Source organism: Scyliorhinus torazame, chromosome 9 (genome assembly GCF_047496885.1).
Source record: "Scyliorhinus torazame isolate Kashiwa2021f chromosome 9, sScyTor2.1, whole genome shotgun sequence".
In the NCBI taxonomy this organism is placed as follows: domain Eukaryota; kingdom Metazoa; phylum Chordata; class Chondrichthyes; order Carcharhiniformes; family Scyliorhinidae; genus Scyliorhinus; species Scyliorhinus torazame.
This window is the reverse complement of record NC_092715.1, coordinates 114,735,376-114,760,455: the sequence shown is the minus strand read 5'-3', so window position 1 is coordinate 114,760,455 and position 25,080 is coordinate 114,735,376. Positions and strand designations below refer to the sequence as shown.

The following is a 25,080-nucleotide window of genomic DNA, read 5'->3' as shown; positions in this document are numbered from 1 at the left end:
ACAGGGAGCTGGGGAATGCGCCCAGAGCCAAGCCAAAGCACAGGGAGCTGGGGACAGTGCCCAGAGCCAAGCCAAAGCACAGGGTGCTGGGGAAAGCGCCCAGAGCCAAGCCAAAGCACAGGGAGCTGGGGACAGCGCCCAGAGCCAAGCCAAAGCACAGGGAGCTGGGGACAGTGCCCAGAGCCAAGCCAAAGCACAGGGTGCTGGGGAAAGCGCCCGGAGCCAAGCCAAAGCACAGGGAGCTGGGGACAGCGCCTAGAGCCAAGCCAAATCACAGAGAGCCAGGGAAAGCGCCCAGAGCCAAGCCAAAGCACATGGAGCTGGGGACAGCGCCCAGAGCCAAGCCAAAGCACAGAGAGCTGGGGACAGCACCCAGAGCCAAGCCAAAGCACAGGGAGCTGGGGACAACGCCCAGAGCCAAGCCAAAGCACAGGGAGCTGGCAGGAAAGTGACCGGAGCCAAGCCAAAGCACAGGGAGCTGGGGACAACGCCCAGAGCCAAGCCAAAGCACAGGGAGCTGGGGACAGCGCCCAGAGCCAAGCCAAAGCACAGGAAGCTGGGAAGAAAGTGACCGGAGCTGGGTCAGAGAACTGAGAGCTGGGGGAATGTGGCGGGTGATGATCCCGCACTCTCCAGTGCCTGTGACTCTGTGTTCACATACTCACTTTGCCGAAAGTGAGCATATCAGCAGCAAAACCAGGGAGAGAAACAGACTGTGATTGGAGGAGCAGTCCCCTGTCAAAAACTTTGCACTTGCTGACCCGACTTGCAAGCATTACAACCATCGTTCTGCGGGCCACATAGAGTTGGCAAGCCTGTGCTTGGCCGTCCTTGTGGTGAAGGAACCTCTCTGCAGGACAACTTGCAACTGCAGCTGGCTCCATCACAGTATGGCGGCTGTTCAGGAGGTGCAGGTTTATAAACCTTACTGAAGCACAGACTCCCCCCACCAGTCTGCTGCTGGGAGGCTGCCTGCCCTCACTGGTCAGTTTCACCTGATAACTGGAGAATTTCTGTGGAATGGGAGGGGTCCCTTAATCACCTTAATGTAAAAGCTGAATACTGCGGATACGTTTTGGGAAGATGACTGTACTGATCTGACCGACTGGCTAAGGCACATGACTATAAGTTTGACTTCCTCCCTTTTGTCTAGCCCTTACATCATTTTCTGCTGCCTGATGTCTTCGAAGAAGCAATGTGGGTCAGCAGATGGCTCAAAGGTAGTGATTTTGTTGCAAGCATCGCTCAGTTGGGTCACTGTAAGTGGAGTTGTATAGATGATGGCCGAGCCTGGGGAGTTCCCTACCCGTCGCTCGGTGGTGACTGGGTGCATCGGTACTGGGGTGGATTTGGGGATGCAATGGGTATAGCTTGCTCTGTGGAGGGTGGTGGTTTTCTGTGCGAGTGATGATGGTGGGTCCCAACTCTCTGTTCTCATAACGTACATTTTTTCATTCTCTTGTAGCTCTGCCCAATTGCCCATTCTTCCTACTCTTCCTCAATTGTCCCGAAGGTACACATAAAACCGTTTTGAACCGAAAATATTGATTTTAACTTAGTAATTTCTCACTGGCACTTAGAGTAGTCAGTGGTTGCTTGTCGATGCTCCTTACTAGCCTGATAGAGCGCTTTTAATACTGCCTGCAGTTCAGTGCACTTAACTTCTAAGTGTGTGACCTTGTGCTCAGCTTCATCTCTTACCAAGATAATGCGTTGGGTGTCTTGGTAGGCTTTCTCACATTGGGTCTGGAAGCTACCTAAATGTACCAGGTTAGTTTGGTTCATTCGCTTCAGGTCGTTTGTTTCCCTGTCCTTATCGGCTAATTTCTCCTGCTGTTGTTCCTTTAGTTTCTTTATCTACTCCTCCTGTTCTGCCTTTAACTGTTTAATCCCTTCCTCCTTCTCCTCCTACATCTGCCTTTCCTCTTCCAATTCCTCGCAGACGGTCTTTAGGATCGGTTCTGACCAGTTGCGCCAAGCAGCACACGACAGCTATCGCTTTCTCATATTTTGCTGCGTGCTTTCTCTGTGTTTTGTTCAGATCCTCCCAATAGGTTTGTCCTATCGTTCCAGGACCTATCTCTGTACTCGTACAAAATTCTGCCCAAAGGGACCACCCTTTTCTCATGATATATTCTGGAATCTTTTTCTCCCATATGGGACAGTCCACTACCTCTGAACCCTGTGCTGACATTTTGGATACAAGGGATAGGGAGTCAATTGAACAACAGTACGGCTTGTGAGCTATTTTCCGGGCCTAATCCCTCTGAGTTTAAATGCAAACTGGCAGAGTTTACTCTATCCTCCCCATTAGTTGTGCATGCAGTTAGTGCACATTTCCGAAATCAGTGATTTGTCCAATACGGAGTTCACACCTGTGGGTTCTGATTTTTAAATAATTATTTTTTTCAATAGCGACCTTCCACTCCCTTTGGATGTGGAGTTGGTAAAGATGACAAAGATGGGGAGGGGTGAGGCCATGGGGCATTTGCCGTATTAATTCAGGCTCAGGCTAAATATCCAGGAATATTAGGTTCGTAGGATCCGATATCGGAGCAAAAAAGTTACTTTTTGGCCAGAGTCGCCAATTGTTGTCCCTAAACCAGCGTCTTAACCCGTATATGATGGACAAATGACTGCATGTCTGTTTCATAGAACAATCAATATTTATTTATGTGCACACGATGTTAAAGTTATACAATCACACACACATACTGCATAAGTTCAACTACAAGCAAGTTCGTACAAGGCCTTAACTTAACTTTGAAGTGACTGACAAGTACCAGACAGATTTTGGCCTTTATCTGTGATCCGGAGTCTTGCAGTCCTCAATGGTTGGTCTTTGGTCTGGCCTGTTCCTGGTTCTGATCTTCCTTCTGCTGGTTGGGCTGATGGTCTTCCTCGTTGGCCGGTGAAGGGTACCGTTGTTGGTTGCTGCTGCAGAGAGAGATCGTGGGGTTGCGCAGCACCTTTTATCTATGGGGGTTTCACGGCCTTTTTGGACGGACCCAGGTGGGCTACCAATCAACCGATCAGGGTTCGATCACCCTGATCAACAAAGTCCAATCAAGGTCTCTGCCACCTTACCGGCCATGTCTGTACGTGTTTGAGGCACGTAGGCCCTTCCAAATAAGGAAAGTAGGCGTGATTTTATCTGTTTGCCGAGACAAATTAACATGCAAGTCCTATTGTCCCAGGATGGCCGGGAGATGGTCTTTTTCCTGTGTATTTGCAAGAGTCTGGGCTGCAGCCTTCATGTTTATTCTGAGCTGCAGCCTGCTTGTCCTCGATATTGCCCATTTTTCCTAGCATCCCTTGCCGGACTCCATTTTAGGACCACACCCTTGTCCATGCCTTTGTTCCCTCTAGTCTTGACTATTTCAACACATTCCTGTCTGGTGACCCACATTGTACCCACCATAAACATGAGGACATCCAAACCTCTGCTGCTGTGTCCTTACTTACGCCAAGTTGTGTTTACCTATAACTCCTGTGCTCGGTGACCTACATTGGCTCGGAGTTATGCGATACCTTGATTTTAAAATTCTAACCCTTACTTTCAAATTCCTCATAGCCTCACCCCTCCCCATCTTTGTAATCTTCACCAGCTCCATATCTTTCTGTACTCCTCTAATCTGGCCCTTTGACTAAATTTTAACTGCTCCATCATTGGCTGTACCTCCAGCTGCCAAAACTCTAAGTCTGGAATTCTCCCTGAACTTCTCTAACTCTCCACTTATACTTCCTTCAATCAATCAATGGCAATAAATCAATCAGTCAATCTTTGATAATCCCCTTGAAACCTACATTATTGACCAAACTTTTGACCAACTGCCATGAAATCACCTTATCTGGTTCAGTGTTCAACTTTGCTTCAGAATGCTCCTGTGAAGTCCTTTTGGGGTATTTTATTATGTTAAAGGTGAATATAGATACAAGTTATTTTTGATCTGTGCCTGACTTAACATCAAATTCACACACTCTAATTTGCATTTCCTTCTCTGTCCTTCCACTGTTAATTTCACAATCTTACGATTTGGTTATGGAGATACTCAGTGCTTGTCCTGTTCGTTCAGGTCTCAGATGTCCTGGGCAGGATTCTTCCCTGCGAGTCCGCCTCATTACCACTGCCAACGAGGACGGATCATTTGGCGCACAGTCAAATTTCCACTCACAGCAGCGGAACGGAGAATCACGCCGGCATGAAGGAACGGAGAAACAAAGTCCCCGTTTCCCTCTCACTGTGACATTATCACCTCGCACTCCAACAACTCTTTACAGAAAAGTTGTAAAAACCTAAATGTACAAGTTCAGTTCTAACGAACAGCAGATCCCTGCTGCAGCAAAATCTGGTCCCCTGTGGGGGTTTTCAGCGTGGTGTGGGTATGTTAAAATGGAAATAATTTTCACTGCTATTCAGTAGGTGTGTGGGACATTGGGCTTTTTGCACATCTGTCAGTTTATTTAGGTTTATTTTATCGTTGTGGGCTTATGTACGAAATTAAAATTACACCATCAATAGTTATGAAAACCCAAACCTTTGCTTGAGCAAAGCAGATTGTACATTGCTGCTTAATTAAAGCTGAACTATGTTATGAAGTACAGGTATCAAGACTTGTTTTTCACCAATATTAAATTATAAACCAGGTTATTGATTTTACTGATTGACACAATGGTTGATAGCCTGAAAGTGATAAGAATTTGAAACTCTGATGTTCATAACTTTAAATTGCCTTTTTTCATTCATAAGAAATTCTATGAACCAACTATGATGGGATAGACCACTAGTTTTTGTTAATAAACACTTCTGCCTTTCTTTACAACATATAAGTAATTTGTAATCTATTGCTGACATATTTTAAATAAATAATGATTGGTAAGCGATGCTGGCAATGGACATACAATGCCTGTATTTTTAATATGTAAATCAAACTCTTCCAAGGCAGATGTACTACAGATCAGAGGCTGAGAGACATATTAGCAACTCTGCCCAACAGTGTGCCTTTCATGCAGAGCTGCGTACCATTTTGCACCAGTGTGATTATTCCCATTTTATACAAGTCACCTTTATGACTGCTATGATCAGGTGAGAAGGGGTGAAGTAGTTTCCCTCTATTCAACCCTCTCATTTGGTCACAGCTGCGGTTTAAGTTACTTCCTTTTCCAAATCCTTAAATTCCAAATGTAACTATTTAAGGCGTTATCAATCAGGAGCCAATTAAACAAGTGTTTCATGATTCAAAGAAAGAGCAAATTTATTCGCCGCTAAATCTTAAAAAAATAACAAAAGTGCAATGTCCATTCACACACTCACTTCAGAAATAAGGGGAGTTAGAGTCTAATAAAAAGTAGGTAAAATAATATGCCGTTAAGTGTCCTTTGGTTGCATTTGAGGCATAGATTTTAAATGTTCTGGCCAATTTAAGTTAGCTGGTTTCTTGGATATGGCCAGATGTAGAAGACGTTGCAATTATTAAGAGACCTCGGTTACTGGAAGGTTTCTGGCAATGTTGGCTTCTCGAAATGGTGACACACTTATTCCAAAAGAGGGAGAGGGAGAGAGCAAAAGCCCTCAGCTTGTTTCTTCTGCTGAAGACTTTTTTGACACCACCTTGCAATCTCTGTTGTGACTGCCCAACGTTGTCTAAAAGACTTTATCCATTGTGTATTTCCAAGAGGTTTCGGATTTGTCTATGGCAGCCATTGTTTCAATATCCAGTACTTGTCGTTTTTAATGTTTCTTCCTTAGACAATTACGAATTTTGATGGGTGTCTGGATTAGAGGAAATTATTCTCTCTTCACACTCCGCTGAGGGTGATTTGGTGTTTTTTTTACCTACAATTTAGAATGTATTCTTGCATCTTTAAACAGTTTGCTCTGTCGCAGTTCAAACTGCAAAGGTTTCAGTCAATTGAAAGTTGAAAAATCATATTTTCAAAAATAAAGAGGCATAGCCTTATAACAATGACATCTCTTGAGTAAATGACTGTCCAAATTTCCAAATAGGTCTAAACTTTCAAATTCATTTCATGTAGAATCTCTGCAACTGACAGAGAGAACATTTCTCCATCGTTCAGCAAGCATTAGAGATGAAATGCGGATGTTTAGTCATTCGGTATATTTAAAGCAACGATCAATTAATTTTTGATCTCCAAGAGAACCAAGAAATATGGGAATCAGATGGGACATGAGTTGAGGTGGAAGAGCAGCCATGGTTAGTGAATGGTGGAATTGGTTTGAGGGACTGTATGGTTTACTTCGGCTCCCATTTCTTATCTTATGTTCTTAGAAACAAAATTGTTGAGTCTTACAGTCCTTTTGAAGATTTTAAAAAATATATAAAATCCCAGTCCACAATGTATGACATCCAGCCTTTTGACACTGATTGGCAATTTGCAATTGATCAGGGAAATTTGCCGCTCATTTGTGCTGTTGTCTTGGATACAGTCACCTAATATAGTTTATGTCAGGAAAAGCACTGCAAGTTGATGAAATATTGTACATTCAACTCAAGCAAATACATGCAAAACAGTAGGGGTTCAGCAGGTTTGATTTGGATGGATGAGCTGGGCTAGGTCAAATGGCATTCGTCATCTGTGACTTTTTGAGAGTTTGAAAGTCTAAACCAAAATAAAGAGAATCAATTGTGCCAAGGTCATTACCATGACTCAATATGATGTATTGTACCTCCAGATGTGTCTTGCATATCATTGGACAAAAGTAACTCAATCCATAGTTCCTTTCCAGCACATACATAATGGAGCACATATGCTGAGCAAAGAGTGCATTCGCTTCAGGTGTCTTATCAGAATCTTTATACAACCAAATATTTGGCAAATGACGCGAGTGAAAATTCAAGAAAACATTTCATAATTGATTTTAAAATGGCCTTTGCAGTTGTCCATTTTGAGCTGTTCAAGCATTGTTCTTGAGAAAGGTAGTTAACAATTTAAAAATTAATTTGATAACATATGGCGCCATAGAGTGGCTTCGTCGCGCCCGACTCGGTGACGCAATGAGACTGTTAAATCTCGCGCGAGGCCTCACTGAGCATGATCCAGATTTGCATATTTAGGTGAGCAGTTAGACTCACTTAAATATGGCAGCGCCGTTGTTTCCTAAGGCCCGGGATCAAACGTTTGCACCTGGGAGACTTTGCCATGGCGCCATTTAGCATTGGTCTATAGAAACGTGGACCAGCTGTAATGACACCGGGGGTCTCCCAGGCCATTGGAGGCCTCCGGGATGATTTGGCTCTGGGTAGAGCGGTATCCTGACTCGAGGACCCCCGAACAAGTAGGTTGGGGTGTGGACAGAGGACGTGGGGATGTCGAGAGATTAGGGCGGAATTTAGAAATGGCACTCTGATCGCTTCCTGCACTGATGAGCTCAGCAGGAAATGAGGCAGGGCATTCCTCTGCTAGGCTAAAAATTAAAGTCCCGTTTGAAAGCAGGGTCGTTCCCGGTGCTGCAGGCAACGAGAAATACGCTGCTAAATGCGCCCAAAACTGGACTTTGTTTCTCGTTAAATCGCGCCACAGTTTATTTAATGAGTGTTTGATTGTGTAGAAGGTTTATCTTATCTTTTTGATTTTGTCAATGTATGTGCATGTCAGTTTCTCATTGTATTATGTGTCCAGTTTCTACATTGAGGAAGTTGCGATCTTGTACCATAAACCATGTTTGTTGATATGTTAAGTATTTATTTTTCTAGTCTGCTCAATATGTTCATTTTGAACTTCAGATATTTGTAACCAAAGTAATTTTTGTGGTCCAGAGTAATTGTACCTTTGTTCATAATGGAAAATATGCATTTTTGTAATTTGCTGCATTGATTTCATATATGATGTAATATTTCTAGTTCTTTCTGTTAGGGTTTCCTGTACCAGCTCAAGCTAATATGTATGGGGGGGGGGGGGGGAAACGTGAAACAGAAAGGGGAATTTTTCAGCTTTATATAAAAGGGGGTCCATAGCAATAACTTAAAATGACCTGACAGTGAATCATCAACTCATTTTGCAATTTGCTTGATTTTCTTTTACATTTTACATGAATGCCAGTTAACTAGCTTCATCCCCAAATATTCCAGTTTGTTTGCTTATTAGATTTGACTGTGCCCTCCAACTCTAACCTTCATTTCTACTTCATGGTCCTCAAACATGCGGCTTCCATTTTATAGTCCCATTCCTACCTATCGAAATGTATCCACCATAATTATTTTTACGTCTTGCACCATCACCTCCTGAATTCCTCATTGATCTATCCTTGGCCCGTCCACTTTTGCATTTAAATTTGGTCCCTCAGTAATATCATCCATGGGCCTGATGTCAGCTTCCATATGTATGCTCGTGACATTTAATTCGACTTTTCCATGATATTCCTTGACCCTATTGTTCAGACTGCCTGTCTGGAATCATTAATGAGTCACTACTTCTTTCCACTGAAAGGCAGGAGGAACAATGGAGTGAATGTTATGTTTCAGTTGGAATGAGCCTTGGTCAGACCCCATCTCAAATACTGCATTGCATTTTAGGCACTGGACCTTAGAAAGGATTTCATAGAATCCCTACAGTGCAAATTTCTTGGCTTTGGAGGAGCAACAATACATTAGAACGCTGACAGAGTTTAAAGGATTAAATGATGAACTCAGGTTACCTAAACTGGTTTATGTTCCCTGGAGTTTAGATTATTGAGTAATGATCTAGATGGTTTGTTTAAAATAATACAGGGTACAGAAAAGACATTTCCAGTAGTGGAGGAATTCAGTACACGGCGACACAATTTAAAAATCACAACAAGTCTATTTTCGAGTGAAATCAACAGGCATTTTCTCATGCAAAGTGTGGTCCTAATCTGGAATTCTGTCTGCCAAAAAGCTGAGGATATTGGGTCAAGTGAAATTTTCAAGTCTGAAATCCGTGTATTTATATCAGATGAAGATATCTAAGCTTATGAATCAAACAGGAGCTGAGGTACTATGATCTGAATGGATGGTTTAACAGGTCCAAGGGACTAAATAGCCAATTCTTGGGCACAATTTAACAGAAAAGTGTCATTTTGGACGGGTTCGGCGGGGTATTTCTGCCGGCCTTTTCAGTGTTTACCTACATTCGATATTTAAATACATTTAAATAATTTTAGCTCCTCAGAGATCGGGCTGCCATTTTGAAAGGGTGCCCTGATCTCTAAGTGAACTTGAGGATCCCCCACTCGCTCCACCCACGGGCAATGTCACCCTCCACACCCATGGGCATTACCCCACACCAGCCCAAGTGAAGACACTATGCTATGGGCCGCTGAGGGCCTCCCCAACTCCCCCTTTTGTTCCCCCCCCAACCTTTCAGGACCCCCACCCTTCATTCCCCCTCCCAATGTTTAGGAGGCCCCCTCACACCTACCCTTCACCAATTCCACCCTTCAAACACCCTCATCCCCGCTTTCATGGGTGTGGCCCCCCTCAGGCCCCTATTTCTGAAACTACTTCTCACCTTCATACCCAAAGCTGTATGCTTAGGTGCTCTAATTCTGCTCCATTATTCAATTTCTCGACCTTTTGAAAGACACAGGGCGCAATCTAACGGAAAAGTTTCCAAGGGCGTGATTTAATGGCCGCGTTGCGATTAAGCAAGAGCACAACGAGGGCATTCGATCACGAGAGAAGCCGAAAACCAGATCTGCTCCGGGTGCCGATTTGTTTGCGATCTAACCGGACTGGTCCCCTTGGCGTAATCAGGAACCCGCCATAGATGACGAGAATCCAATAATCACCACTTAAGGCCTATCTCCTTACAATTAACGGGAGCGCCCCTCTATCTAATGGCCTCCCGTGATCTAACCGCCTCTCCAGCAAGTGGTCACACGGGCACCAATTAGTATACCTTTTTAAAAACATAAAGCTGGCGGAATGGCTGCTATGGGGATCCGAGGAGATGAGTAACCATCTTCGCTCCTGGGGAATGATCCCCGGGTACTGGGGTTGCTGCTCCGGTGTTCGGAGTGGGGGGAGAGCGAGCCCCCAGGGCGCCGACCAGCCATCAGGCCAAAGAGAGTCACAGAGGGCAACAGTCCAAGGTGTACATGCGTCGCTGGTCTTTTGAAGAGATGAAGGACAGCGTGAGGCGCAGGAGGCTCCGCCTCAACAAGTGGATGGTGCGGCACCTGTGCTAAGTTTCCGCGGACTTGGCACCACATGGAGGGGGAGGATATCTGCCACCTGTGGTCGTCAGGGACACCACAGACCTGACCTTTTACATCTCAGGATCATTCCAGGGCTCAAGAGGGAAAATGTGCAGCCTCTCACAAACTACAGCCTACAAGTGCATCCGTGAGATCATGGATGCCCTGCTGGCCTGGGCAGCCAACTATATAAATTTTGACACGAACCAGGCCCACTAAGATGCCCGGGTAGCAGGATTCTCTGCCATCACCGGGATGCCTAAGGTCCAGGGGTAGTGGATGGGACGCATGTTGCCTTGCACTCACCTGGCCATCGGAGAGTGCCCTACATCAACAGGAAGGGGTTCCACCCTCTGAATGTCGAGCTCATGTGCGACCACCACATGAAGATCATGCACGTGTGTGCATGCTTCCCAGGGAGTGTGCACGACAGCTACATCCTGGGGCAGTCGGACATCCATGACCTCTTTGAGGACCACCCCAGGATGGCCGGTGACCGATGCGGAGACTTAATACGAATTGGCCCATGTGGCCACTCAGGCTGCATTGAGCAGTGCTTCGGGCTCTTCAAATTGCAGTTCCAATGCCTTGACTGCTCTGGTGCTGTACTGCTGTATACCCCCAAAGGATCGCCCATTTTGCGGTGGTCTGCTGTGCCCTCAACAACCTGGCACAGCAGCGAAGCGCCATGCTGAAGGCAGAGGAGGAGGAACACGTGGCCACCTCCGAGAACAAGGAAGCACTGGACTAGGAGGGGCTGATGGACGAGCCTGGGGAAGACCCACAGGACCAGCTGGCGGACAGGCGACAGCGGCGAGGCTCCAACAAGCCCAGAGGGCCAGTGAGGCCCTTATCCTCACCGGTGGTAGGTACAGGCATCCATGGGTCCATGCCAGAGCTGGGGCAGGGGATGGTGCTTGGCCCACATTGAGGAATAAAGTGACAGAAGTGTCATATTTCTCGAGTGCAACCTTTAATAAATTCTATACATATTCGTCCCCAATTGTCCCAATCCCCCAATGGTTCTGCCCCACCTTCCCCTCCCAACTCCTCCACCCACCACTTCCCTCTGCAATTGCACCACCACCCCCAAACCCCCTCCCCCCAAGGTGCCCTCTCAGCAATTCTTTTTTTTAAATAAATTTTAGAGTATTCATTTTTTTTCAATTAAGGGGCAATTTAGCGTGGCCAATCCACCTAACCTGCACATCTTTGGGTTGTGGGGGTGAAACCCACGCAGACACGGGGAGAACATGCAAACTTCACACAGACAGTGACCCAGAGCCAGGATCGAACCTGGGACCTCGGCGCCGTGAGGCAGCAGTGCTAACTACTGAGCCACCGTGCTGCCCTTTCTCAGTGATTCTTGACCTGCTTAGCCTTTCTTGCTGTACTGCTGCGCCTAGATGTATCCCCAGGATGCACATCAAAGTTGGAGGCAGCCTGCTCCCTTCTGCGTCCCGTGGCCTTCGATGCCCCTGGTAGGCGTCATCTGGGGGGCCGGGTACCGGAGGGCCCCGGCCGACTTGCTGACAGCACATGCACCGCTGTGCCACTCTGTTCCGAGTGCTGACTCCGTGATGCGCCAGGGGGTGGGTCTGGGGGCGAGTTGGTGGCCACCATCGCCACTCCATAGGGTGGCTCCAGGTTGGCACTTAGTGCCCCTCTCCCATTGAGCCCTAGGGTTTACCTCAGGATGGAGGGGCAGCTGGATCGCGCCCCGGCTATCCCTGCATCATCTGGCTCTGCCAGCCCTGGTGGCTCCCCAATGTCAACACCACGGTGCCGTTGCACTGGCCGATGCTGCTTAGTGATGGAGTGCCCCGGCAGTGCCTCCATTCTCTGGAGTGCCCCGTCAATGCCAACCTGTGACTGAGAAGTGCTACGCAGTGCCTCGGCTATGCCCACCTGAGACTGCGCAGTACCTCATTAAGGTCCACCTGGCACTGGGACATGTCCTCCAGCGACATGTCCCAGTGCCAGGTCTCGAAGAATCCTTTCCAATAATTTCCCTATCACTGACGTACGGCTCACTGGCCTGTAATTTCCTGGATCATAATCGCTACCCTTCTTAAACGAAGAAACAACTTTAGCTATTCTCCAGTCTTCTGGGATCTCACCTGTAGCCAATGAGGAGACAAAAATGTCTGTTAAGGCTCCAGCAATTTCCTCTTTGCCTCCCTCAGTATTCTGGGGTAGATCCCATCAGGCCCTGGGGATTTATCTAACTTAATGTTTTTCAAAACGCCCAACATCTCCCCGTTTTTGATCTCAGTGTGACCCAGACTATCTACACACCCTTCCCCAGACTCATCATACATCAAGTCCTTCTCTTTGGTGAATACTGATGCAAAGTACTCATTCAGTACCTCACCCATTTCCTCTGGTTCTATGCATAAATTCCCGCCCCTGCCTTTGAGTGGGGCAACCCTTTCCCTGACTAACCTCTTGCTCTTTTTATACGTGTACAAAGCCTTGGGATTTTCATTAATCCTGTTTGCCAATGACTTTTCATGATCCCTTTTAACCCTCCTGTCTCCTTGCTTAAGTTCCTTCCTACTTTCCTTATATATCTCACAGACTTCGTCTGTTCCAAGTCTTCTAGCCCTTACAAATGCTTCGTTTTTCTTTTGGACTAGGCTCACAATATGCCTCATTCCTGAAAACGTGCCATATTTATCCTTCTTTCTCACAGGAACATGCCGGTCCTGAATTCCTATCAAATGGCATTTGAAAGCCAGATGTTGATTTACCCTCAAACACCCACCCCCAATCTACATTCTTCAGTTCCTGCTGAATATTGTTATAATTAGCCTTCCCCCAATTTAGCACCTTCACCCGAGGACAAGTCTTATCTTTATCCAACAGTACCTTAAAACTTATTATGGTCACTCTTCCAGAAATGCTCCTCTACTGAAACGTTGACCACCTAGCCGGACTCATTTCCCAATACCAAATCCAGTACGGCCCCTTCCCGAGTTGGAGTATCTAAATACTGTTTCAATAAGCCCTCCTGGGTGCTCCTTACAAACACTACCCCATCCAAGCCCCTAATAATAATAATAATAATAATAATAATAATAATAATCACTTATTGTCACAAGTAGGCTTCAATTAAGTTACTGTGGAAAAGCCCCGAGTCGCCACATTCCGGCGCCTGTTCGGGTTCCCCTTCAGTTATTTCACCTATTACTCTAGTTCCCATCCCTCTGCCACACTTGTTCAAACCCTCCCATGTGATGCTAGCAAATCAGCCAGCAGGTCAGTCATTTGTGGGGCGCCGTTAATTGGATCAATTAACATTTCATAGCGGTGACGGCCTCACTGGGTCAATCGTGAGGAAGCTCGCGGCAGGTCCCGCTCACTCCTACACTTTGAAACATTTCCGTTAAATCGCGCCCTAAGCATTATTTGTGGCGGGTTTTGCTGGGACTTTCTCCCCAGCTCTGTCGGCGAGTTCCCCACTGCTATCTAACCACACTTAGTCACTTTTCTGGGCCCTGTGAAGTTTCTCATCAGGCGAGCCCACTTGGAATTATTTTCAACACTGGGAAGCTGAACTCACTGGCCAGACCGGCTCCTCCGAGATCGGGCTACCGTTTTGAAAGAGCATCCTGATCTCTAAATGGGCTTGTGGGTCCTCCACCCATGGGAAGTGCCACCCCCCACATATATGGGCACTACCCCCCACCCCCCACAAGTGATGACACCTCTGCTATAGGGTCACTGAGGGCCCTTTTTTCAGGCTGTCCCATGCTCACTTTCTTCCCCCTTCCAAGACCCCAACATTCAACCACCACCCACCCTCCTTTCATGGGCATGGCCCCCCTCAGGCCCCGACCCTGGACCGTGCCATCTTGGCACCTGGGCACACTGGCAATCTGGCAATGCTCCTGCCAGTTTTTCAGTGCCACCCAGGCACCTTAGCAGTGCCATGATGACAGTGTCATGGTGCCAGTCTGGCAGTGCCAAGCTGCCCATGTTCAAGGGAGGCAGGGGGCCCACCCTGCCCATCCCTGATCATCCAGGGTCCTCCGATGGCCCGGGAGACCACTGAGTGGCATTCTGCCTGTTTGTGTGGACCAGTCCTGAACGGCGCACAGCTGGGGACTCCCTGATGAGGCTAGTAGATTCCAGGAGCCCTATGGATCCCGGTTAGTACGCCTAAGTGGGTGTTAAACCTACTTAGGTGCGCGCGGTTTGGTCCTGCCCCTTGTGTGTGGGATCCTGATCGCGACGCCTCGCAAGATATGAGTAGATCGTGTGAGGCGTACTGGCTGTCGGTAAGCCCTCAGCGGCCTCTCCCGGCATCTACCATTCACGTCATATTCCCATTCGGTGTCCGGTAGATCCCGCCCACAATACGTAAACCCACCTTTCTGGCCTAACTATCTGTTACTTTGTTCCTGACATTTTTCAGCTTCCTTCCCCTATTTCTAATAAAGCACCTTGAGATGTAAATGTAAGTTGTTCCTGTTTTACTATATTTATATTATATATATTATATCTATTAAGATCAATTCTCAGTCATCCCTTTTCAAGGCTGACAGATCCAAATTTTTCCAAGCTCTCATCTCAGGCCTAACACTTGGAATCTGCCTCATGATTGTTTACTGCACTGTCTCTAGTATTGCAAGTCTCCCTTATCTTTGAGTAGCCAGAACTGAACACAATATTTAAGGTGAAGTCTGACCAGAGTATTATACAGTGTAATTGTAACTTATTTCACTTCTTTCTACTGTTTTGGCTCTGTAGGTCTATCTTTTATTTGCATTATTGATTCATGCTTCTCACTGACTGACCACGTTGAGTGTCAGGTTTGTGAGGACCCCTCGAGCTCTTTCAATTTCACTGTATCCGGTCTGTTTTACCTTCCATGTGCAGTACTTTATCCTTGTCCACATTGCATTTTAATTGCTATTGTTCTGCCTACTTGCATGTTTTTTCAACTCCTTTTTATTTTGTGATGTGTCTTGTGATTGTGATTATCTTGCATCTTTGAATTTGTCTATATATATGTTTCTGGAACATACCTCTTCATTCACCTGAGGAAGGAGCAGTGCTCCGAAAGCTAGTGTTTGAAACAAACCTGTTGGACTTTAACCTGGTGTTGTAAGACTTCTTACTGTTTTTATTTTGTGATAGGCATCCTCAACTCTGCCCTACCTGTTTTGGTGTCATTGCAAATTTCACCAGTCTATATGAGTTTTATTGCACAGAAAGAGGCCCTTCGGCCCATTGTGTCTGCATCAGCCAACACGCATCTGAGTTTCTGAATTCAAGTAATTGATGTAAATTATTAACTGCCGTGATCCAATACCAACTTTACTCAGCATTCCCAATCTCCAGCCAGTCACTAATGCCTGCTGTTGCTTTTAATTCTTTAGCCAGTCAGCATCAACATGGAGCAGATTAATGCCAGATTACGCCTTTTTGCCAATTACAAAAGTATTAATTCCTGGCTCATCCTGACAGTGAAGAGGTTTAACATTTCCAGCCATTTTGGCAACAAACGTTTTACAACTCTTCAACAAATGTTTTAAAAATAGGATTTTTACAGGAACAGGTGCACCAGCACTGCAAATCCATTATAGGAAGCGGTTCAATATAATTGCACTCCATTACACATCAGGTCACAGTGTTTAGTTGCCGAGAACTAATTAATTCATGCTTCATTAGCATAAATTAATAACACACATTGGCCCAAATCTTCCAATGTCCAGAGCAGCTAAACCTGGTCTTAAGTCTGTTCTGTGCATCGGGACTCTGCAAAAGTCCTGATGTATGCACATGTGCTGTGATTGCTCAGGAAGTTTACACTTCCAGTAGGCTGATTTGTGCTGCCTGGGATACTTCATGAATGTCTCTGCCCCTGAGCTCAGAGTCAAAGACTTGCGGCAGATACGTGGGACTTACCTGGATACGTACCCAGAAAATGTTATGCTGGTTAATACATGGTAACTCAGAAATTAGCCAGCATAACTGAACTGAGCACCATAACCAAACCCCCAATCACCCTCCAACCTGACCTGACTCTCCCATCACCCCCCCTCCTCACCCTCCCAACACCACCCCCACCCCCCCTCCCCCAGCTTGACTACCCCCGACCCAACCCCACGACCCGACTGCACACCCAAACTGATCACCTCGCAACCCGACAACCACTGACCTGAGCACCCTCCGAACCGAGCCCCACCTGACCCAACTGCCACCTGGCCTGACTGCCCATCATTCACTCACTCACCCATTCACACCCACCCGCTCACTCATACACCTATCCACTCGCTCATCCGCCGCCCGTTCACTCACTCGCTCACTCACTTATTAACCCACACTCTTTACCTGAATATGGTAACTGCTGTGTATAAAATACTTTGTATTTTCACAGTAACATCATTGCAGTGTTAATGTAATGAAGCCGACTTGTGACAATAATGAAGATTATTATTATCATAAAGAGGGCACTATCTCTCCTTCCTGTGATTCTCCTGCAATCACTGGGCTTACCCATTTCTGCTGCAGCTGGGATCAAAATCAGTTACGTGAGGTTGCAGAAAACTTTGCGGACAGCAGCAATGCTGGACACATTTCCACTAAATGGAACATCTGGCCACTGCCTGTCCATTGTTCCTATGATAGAAAGGTGTGACAAAATCTGCATGAACGTTAGCACCCTCAGACCAAAGATGACGTGCAGTTGGATACATTGACTGATGGTTAATAAAGACAAGTGTAAGTGCTAAAACGTGAAATTATATGTAAGAGCATTCCCAGACAGGATTTTGGTGAATTATTTTTTTTTTTTTAATTTAGATTACCCAATTATTTTTTCCAATTAAGGGGCAATTTAGCATGGCCAATCCACCTACTCTGCACATTTTTGGGTTGTGGGGGCAAAACCCACGCATACACGGGGAGAATGTGCAAACTCCACACGGACAATGACCCAGAACCTGGCTCGAACCTGGGACCTCAGCGCCGTGAGGCAGCTGTGCTAACCACTAGGCCACCGTGCTGCCCTTGGTGAATGATTTTTAAGAGCGTTTGCCTAACACGTTCCTGTTACATACAGACCTGACTTTACATTTCGAGTACAGAGCAGGGATGTTTTGCTGCAATTGTACAGGGCCTTGGTGAGGCCATGCCTGGATATTGTGTGCCGTTTTGGTCTCTTAATCTGAGAAAGGATGTTCTTGCTCTAGAGGGAGTGCAGAGAAGCTTTACCAGACTGATTACTGGGATGTTAGGACTGACGTATGAGGAGAGATTGAATCGGTTAGGATTGTATTCGCTGGTGTTCAGAACAATATGGGGCATCTCATAGAAACCTATAAAATTCTAACTGGACTAGACAGGGTAGATGCAGGAAAGATGTTCCTGATGATGGATGTGCCCAAAACCAGGGGTCGCAGTCTAAGCATATTGGGTAGACCATTTAGGACAGACTATTGAGCTGGATGGTCAGCCATGGTCATAATGAATGGTGGCGCAGGCTCGAAGGGCTGAATGGCCTCCTCCTGCTCCTAGTTTCTGTGTTTCGATGTTTCTACATTTACCTGGACCATGCACCCTATATAATTCCATATGGTTTTGTAAGAAATTTGTTTTTATATTTTAAATAATAGCACAGGTTTAGCGCTTTGATTATTTTAATGACATTGGGAAAACTATTGTAGACATTGAATAATGAGGTGTTAATATGGCCCAGTTTAGGTGAACAATTAATAGTTTAACATCTCCAAGGTGCAAATGAGGGCAGAGGATTCAAATTATGCATTAACATGTCAATTATTTAAAATAGGAAAAATAGGTTAATGTCTTGATATTAAAATGATATGCTAATAGGCAGGTAAACATGAAACATGTGGTATTGAAAATAAGTGGATGATTCCTAACTTGTCTGAAACCCAATGTGAAGTATAATAGTGCAGTCATTATGTTACTGGAGTAGTAATCTCGAGGCCTGGAATAATTTTCCTAAGAATGAGAGTTCAAATGGTTGTCTAAGAATTTGAGTTCAGTTTTGAAAATCATCGAATCATAGACTCATAGAATCCCTGCAGTGCAGAAGGAGCCCATTCGACCCATCGAGTCTACATCGACATTCAAGAAGTGCACCCAACATCGGCACACTCCCCTGGCCTATAATCTCATAATCCCATAACCCCACATAATCTTTGGACACTGAGGGGCAATTTCATAGCATTTACAGTGCAGAAGAAGGCCACTCGGTTCATCGAGTCTGCACCGGCCCTTGGAAAGAGCACCCCACCTCCACCATATCTCCGTAACCCAGTAACCCCACCTCACCTTTTTGGACACTAAGGGCAATTATCATGGCTGATCCACTAACCTGCACATCTTTGGTATGTGGGAGGAAACCGGAGCACCCAGAGGAAACCCACACAGATACAGGAAGAATGTGCAAACCCAACACAGTCACCCATGATTTGAATTGAACTGGGTCCCGGGGCTTTGAGGCAGCCACCGTGCCGAGAAAATCTGGGAATGAAAAGCTGGTGCCATTAAACATGGCCACCAAGCTGTGCTTTTTCAGCCTTTTACAACAAAATGATTACTATAATAATCAACGGGGCTGGTTTAGCACAGGGCTAAATAGCTGGCTTTAAGGCAGGCCAGCAGCGCGGGTTCAAATCCCGTACCAGCCTCCCCGAACAGGCGCCGGAATGTGGCGACTAGGGGCTTTTCACAGTAACTTCATTTGAAGCCTACTTGTGACAATAAGCGATTTTCATTTCATTTTCATGTCAATAGGCTTCCTGACCCTGATACTTAAGTGCTCTCTGTTTGGTTGCATGGAATGTTTGATTTATAAAACATTTTAGGACATTTAAAAGGGCTTGATTATATTTCCATCTTTACAGTCCTGTCAAATCGATTAATTTACTGCTTCATCACATTGGTTGAATATGCTTGATAGAATATCCTGATGGCTCAGTGGTTATCTGCATTGCATAATATAGCACCAAGAAGGTTATAGGCTTAATTCTCCGCCTGAGCTGTGTTAGCTAACGTTTGATGGACCGAGAGGGGAGGTGCGAGTTGCCTCATTGCTCACATGCCGACAAGGGAAAAATGAGCCAGGATTATCATTCAAAACTTCTATTCAGTGATCTTAATGGAAAATGTGCATACATAGATGTGGCTAGTATTGGACTAAGCCATGGTGTTGCACTACAGTAGCTGCTGACAGTCACTGACTGGTCGATAATTGAAGAATAACCACCTTGATATTGGATAGCTGATATTAGCTGTTGAATATGTAGTGTAGAGGTGCAATGTGAGGGGAGAAGTTAGACTTCAATTTTTTTAATTCTTCTGTTTTGAAAATCATGTTTTGTAGGTGAATGAAGACACAGTGGAACGTCTAGTTCAAGAATACCCACATATCACATTCAGCACTGTGATGCAAGACTGCAAGCGGACACTAGAACGAGCCTATCAGATGGGGTGGATTCCCAATACATCAACAGCATCATAATGCAATGAAGAATCTTCTATAATATCACTTTGTGGTTCTTGTAATTCTTAAATACAGTAATGTAAAGAGTAAGTGCAAGAGAAAATCACAAGCAGTTGACTCTGCTGAACTGAACTTATAATCACAAAAGACAGTACCTTTCCACTTTATGTTCCTGTTCTGACAATCTTTACCCTTTGAAGTTTGAAATCATGGATTTTGCAAACATCCATGGATGGACTTCAAGTCAAAATAATTGGGGGCAGGTATGGATTCTAGCACAAAGTAGTTTGTCTTGTGAATAATTTGATACCAGCTGCCTTTTAAAAACATTTCTTTGAAACAGCTGTAATCAGATTTGCTGAAATGCGCATTCAGAAAGTTTAAAGTGAAAGAGATGTCTCCTCCCCAACCGATTTTGTGCTCATTGCTACCTCTGAGCCCCTAATAGATGTCATGGGATTTTTCAGGTGTGACAGTCATCTACTAAATTCATCTAGTTATACTCTTGTTCAACAAATCCTCTCTTAGATATTCTCTGTTAAAATTACATCTCATCTTATTATAAGCTTGGTTAAAAATCTGAATTCCATTTTATTAAGCTTCATTCAGCCTTGAAATAATCAATTACGACTGATGATAAAAACTAGCACAGCCCTGTTACGGTTTCAGTGTAGACAGAAGAATCAATGGAGTGTTTTTCCCCTAGATCCAAACTTTAACTGTGGCCAGGATGTACAATAATGACTGACGTATTTTATTACTGTTTGTATATTCTTTTTCTACATACACAGTTCAGAACTAGCTTGTGCAAGACATACTTTTTATAACATGGTCAAAGTACAATAAAACTAACTTTTGTCAGTTATACAATTGTTGTAAATATCATGCCTGAACACTTTATTAATTATTTAGTCAAAAAAAGTGTTCCAAAAGGTAATAGTTAAAGTTGATGGAATAACACTGGATTGTTCTATTACTTAATATTTGTCATTAAATGAACTTAGTCTGTGAAAAAGACTACACATTATGTTGTGTTTTCAAATTCAGAAGCCAAGAAGTTCAGTGCTTTGACCTTAGGTTTCTGAAAAGTGATCAAACTTCAGAATCGAGAATAAGTGTACAACTCTTTCTTGCTCACACATGATAATTATGTCATACCAGCTCTTATGTTATCATAAGAAAAAATAGTATGCAGTGTGTGAATCTATTTATGTTTTAAAACAAAGGGTTCAACAAGGTGCAAGCCATTTTACAGGAAAACCTAGGAACCTAAAAGAGGATGTGTGCATTTAAAATATGTATAGTTGTTCTGGAATATAAATTGTATAGGGCAGCTAGAGAATCTGCATTAAGGTTCCATGGCCATGCTAAAAGTATGGAGACAGCACAAAAGGAAAAGAAAAGCCAATTTAAGTGATATTTGGTGATTGCCATCTTTGAGAGCCAATGCAGTAATTGAGCAGATTAAGATAACTGACAGTAACTGCATAGTGTGTCTAACTGGAGGTCTCTGTGGGTCGTGTCTCAGATCCTATGCTGACACATTAAACAAGTTTGTCAATTTTCCATTAGATTGATTTTTCTCAAGTGTAGAAGGGTTGTCTCATTTTCTCTCTGAGATGCAACCATTTTCCCAATATTGTATAATTCTGTTTAATTCTGAGTTAGAATGTGTTGAAGAATTTTGGAATTCACAGCTGATGAGGATGAATTAATTTTGGGAATGCAACAAAGTAAAACGCTTTGCAATGTTTTTGTGAAAGGGGCTTTAACCCTTCAGTTAATCTTTGTCCTGATAAGATACACGGCAACCAACATTACACATCTTTAGGTCAATCACTAAATGCTGCTGATTAAACGGAAGCAATACTTACTATTCAAAGTATTTCCCTGCTCTCTGTATACAAATGATAATTATAAATTTATCTGGTTCTTGCACTATGATTTGTTGCTGTTGGGAATCTCATCATCATGGATTTCCTTATTTCCTTGTTGCACCTATACTTTCAGTTGTATGGAGCATCCTTTTCCATCTTGGCATACCTGCCCATTTCACTGGAATCGCCTGGGAAAGTGAGTCAGTTCAGAGTAAGCTGAGCTCAGTAAACTCCTTCTTTACACCGAATTACATAAAATATACTGCACAGAAACAGGCCATTCAGCCCACCATGTGTTGATATTTGTACTCTGCACAAGTATCCTCATATTCCATTACTTTCATCTCAGCTTTTCACCATACTTTTCCCTTTTCACCATAACGTTCCCTTTTCACCATACCTTTCCTTATTCACCATAACTTTCCCTTTTCACCATAACTTTCCCTTTTCACCATAACATTCCTTATTCACCATAACTTTCCCTTTTCACCATAACTTTCCCTTTTCACCATAACGTTCCCTTTTCACCATACCTTTCCCTATTCACCATAACTTTCCCTTTTCACCATAACTTTCCCTTTTCACCATAACATTTCTTATTCACCATGACTTTCCCTTTTCACCATAACTTTCCCTTTTCACCATAACTTTCCCTTTTCACCCTACCCTTTTGTTTCATGTACTATTCCAGTTTGTTTTGAAAGTATCTGAAGTATTTTGCTCAACCACACCCTGTGATAGCTAGTTTTACATTCAAAACATTTCCTGAGCAAGGAAATGTCTCCTTCTTTCCCCATCATTAATAACTAGCTTGTATTTATGACCCCTAATTTTGTATTCTCCCACAACTGAAAGCACACTCTCCACAAATACCCTTATCCAACCCATTCATTATTTTGAAAAATTCATTACCAGGACACCACTAAGTGTTCTCTTTTCTAAAGAAAAAAGCCACAACCTGTTCAGTATTTCTAGATCTCTGTAATCTCTCCATTCTAGTACCATCCATTTTTGTCTGAGTCCACAGTCCCTCAGGGCTGGCTGCCTGGCTGACTCGGATCAAACTGAAATGCCGAACTCTGCTGAATGGAGCATCTTGAGAGCAAGTGACTCTCCTCTGTAACCAAACAGAGCAGCTCAAGAGGGAAGATGACAATAAATAACGGTCTCTGTCTGGCAATGGGTTTGATGGTAATGCAATGTAGGTGCTGTATTCTGTTTGTAGCTGTATTATTTTCAAAGTGAGCTGTGAAAGCCCTTTCAACAGAAAGCACCCTGCACATTTTCCTGTTTAGAGTTTTGAATGTTTCTAGATTTCATACATTTTTCTAATACTGAAGAGTTAAAAACAGTTTTGGAACTGTATTATGAAGTTTTATAACTAATCTCAAAATCTTACATTTTAATGATGCCAGAATAATGTGTACTCACAATGAAAGAAATATGTGAAATGCCCACCTTTCCATTAAAAATGGATGATTTTTCTCAGAAAATATAGACTCTAAATGGAAGGTCAGACATCTTGTCTGAACTTTTTTTACCTGGTTTAATTGACAAAAAGCATCCTCTGTTCTTTTGACTGTGTTTTGTGTTTTCTTTCCTCCTCTTTGTTTTATATCAGTTGGCACTACAGAGTAAGCACAATAGTTATGTCTTGCATTTATATATATATATATATATATATATATTTATGTAACTATATATTTATATATATATATATACATATATATATATATACATAATTTCCAAGTAATTCAATAAAAGATTTATGTTACTTGTGTGGCAAATTGATGCTGACTGGAATAAATACACCCACAATTTTCATTCCCATAAATTAATTTTAACAAAGCCTCAAGCAAGGTTTGAGATTAGAAGTATTTCCCATCTAATTAGTGGGTATCTGGACTAGATTCTCAAATGATGAAGTGTTATTAATACTTTTTTTTAAAGAAAAGAGCTGTGTAAGTATCCGGTTAGGAATGAGATGGAGAGTTATAATGATGAGTACTGACAGCGATGATTAATGGAACATGTTCTCCTGAAACAATGGAATGTCATGGCAACTGGACAAGGATAAATAATATTGGATTTACTGTCAAGTACTCTGAAGTTTAATTTCATATACTTTTGGGGGGAACGAAGGGAGAAACTTTACAGAACTTCCGTTCAGGTGGGTTTTGTGTGATCTTTAATAGAGCAAGTTGTACATGATTGTGGAAGGAATGCTCGATGGGTGACTGGCCTCTGCTCAATTTGTACTTTCTTTGATTCTCAACAAATATTGAATTTCCAAGTGATGTGGTGCATTTTCTTACCATAGAAGTTTTTATTTCCTATGTGTGTAAATTTGATTTACCAGGGAGCTATTCAATGAAAATAAACTGTAAACAGTCTCTTGCAAAATCACAGTGATATAAGGTGAGAAAATAAAATGTTGGAAATGACTTACCTATTTGTTACCTAAAGATTGTCCAATAAACACCATTTCAAAAAACATCGCTACCAGGATATTGTTGCAATTTTGGCAGTCTGGCTGGCTTGGATCAGACTCATGCGTTTATTTCACGGCGTGGTCTATAAATAGTCACTGTTGGGTTTGTGCTGCTGACTGCTGAAATTATTGGGGGTAATTGAATGCATCGCCCAGTGGGGCAAATCTTAAACTTTTGATACCTACTGCCCTCAATCTTCTAATGAATGTGAATGCTCAATTTTCCAATTCTCAGTCGCAGCAAATGGTCTCAAAGCTACCCTCTATATTTCTTCAGCCTCTGTGCTTTCGGATCTACAACATCTACTGCCTAGGACAAAGGTAGCAAATATGTGGGAACACCACCCCCTGCATGTTCCTCTCCAATCATACACCATTCTGACTTGGAAATATATCACCAATTCTTCATTGCCATTGATTCAAAATTGAGGAGCTCTCTCTAACAACAACACAAATCTAACTTCACAGACTTCAGTAGTTAAAGAAGACCTTCTCAAGGACAGTTAGGGATGGACAATAAATGCAGGTCTTTTCAATAATATCCAAAGCCTATGAAGGTACTAAAAAGGATAGGTGATGTTTCTGTTTCTATTGCCAAATTTTGTCACATAACATTTATCTATAATTTGCCACTTAATTGCCCATTCTGCAAATTTCCAATGTCATCTTACATTATATTGCATTTGTCATTGTATTGCATTTGTCATGTGTGTTATAATAATATGAAAGCAGCAGTCATTCATAAGGGATTTGCAAACACACTATGGATTCATTTACATTAAAAACTGACACATGTCAATAGATATACGTGGATAGAAACTTTAAGATCATTAGCAGGGCTGTGTTTGCTCTGCTCCAGGCTGAAGTGCAACTGAGGCTGAATCACATTCTCTTAAAGTGATGGCATGCTATTAAAAGTATATTACCCATTGGACTTCCGGTGGCGGTAATGGAGTGAGTGGTTGTCCACTTGGCAGCTCCCGCTCGAGGCGGTTCTTAGGGTCCTTTTCCCCATTTTCTGGGCGGATGTTTCGGCGAAAAAAGGTGTAGG

The 25,080-nt window shown here is 43.7% G+C and overlaps 1 protein-coding gene across 3 annotated transcripts in view; it reads left to right on the top strand.

Moving 5' to 3' along the window:
• The window catches only part of fbxl17 (F-box and leucine-rich repeat protein 17), a 1,158,180-nt gene extending 1,134,194 nt beyond the window's left edge, over positions 1-23,986 (top strand). For all 3 annotated transcript variants that reach the window (XM_072516397.1, XM_072516398.1, XM_072516396.1), the window contains one exon: positions 19,542-23,986. In XM_072516397.1, the coding sequence (XP_072372498.1) occupies positions 19,542-19,679 (138 nt within the window). In that variant the 3' untranslated portion in view covers positions 19,680-23,986. The remainder of the gene's footprint in view (positions 1-19,541) is intronic.
• The last annotated feature ends 1,094 nt before the right edge of the window (positions 23,987-25,080 follow it).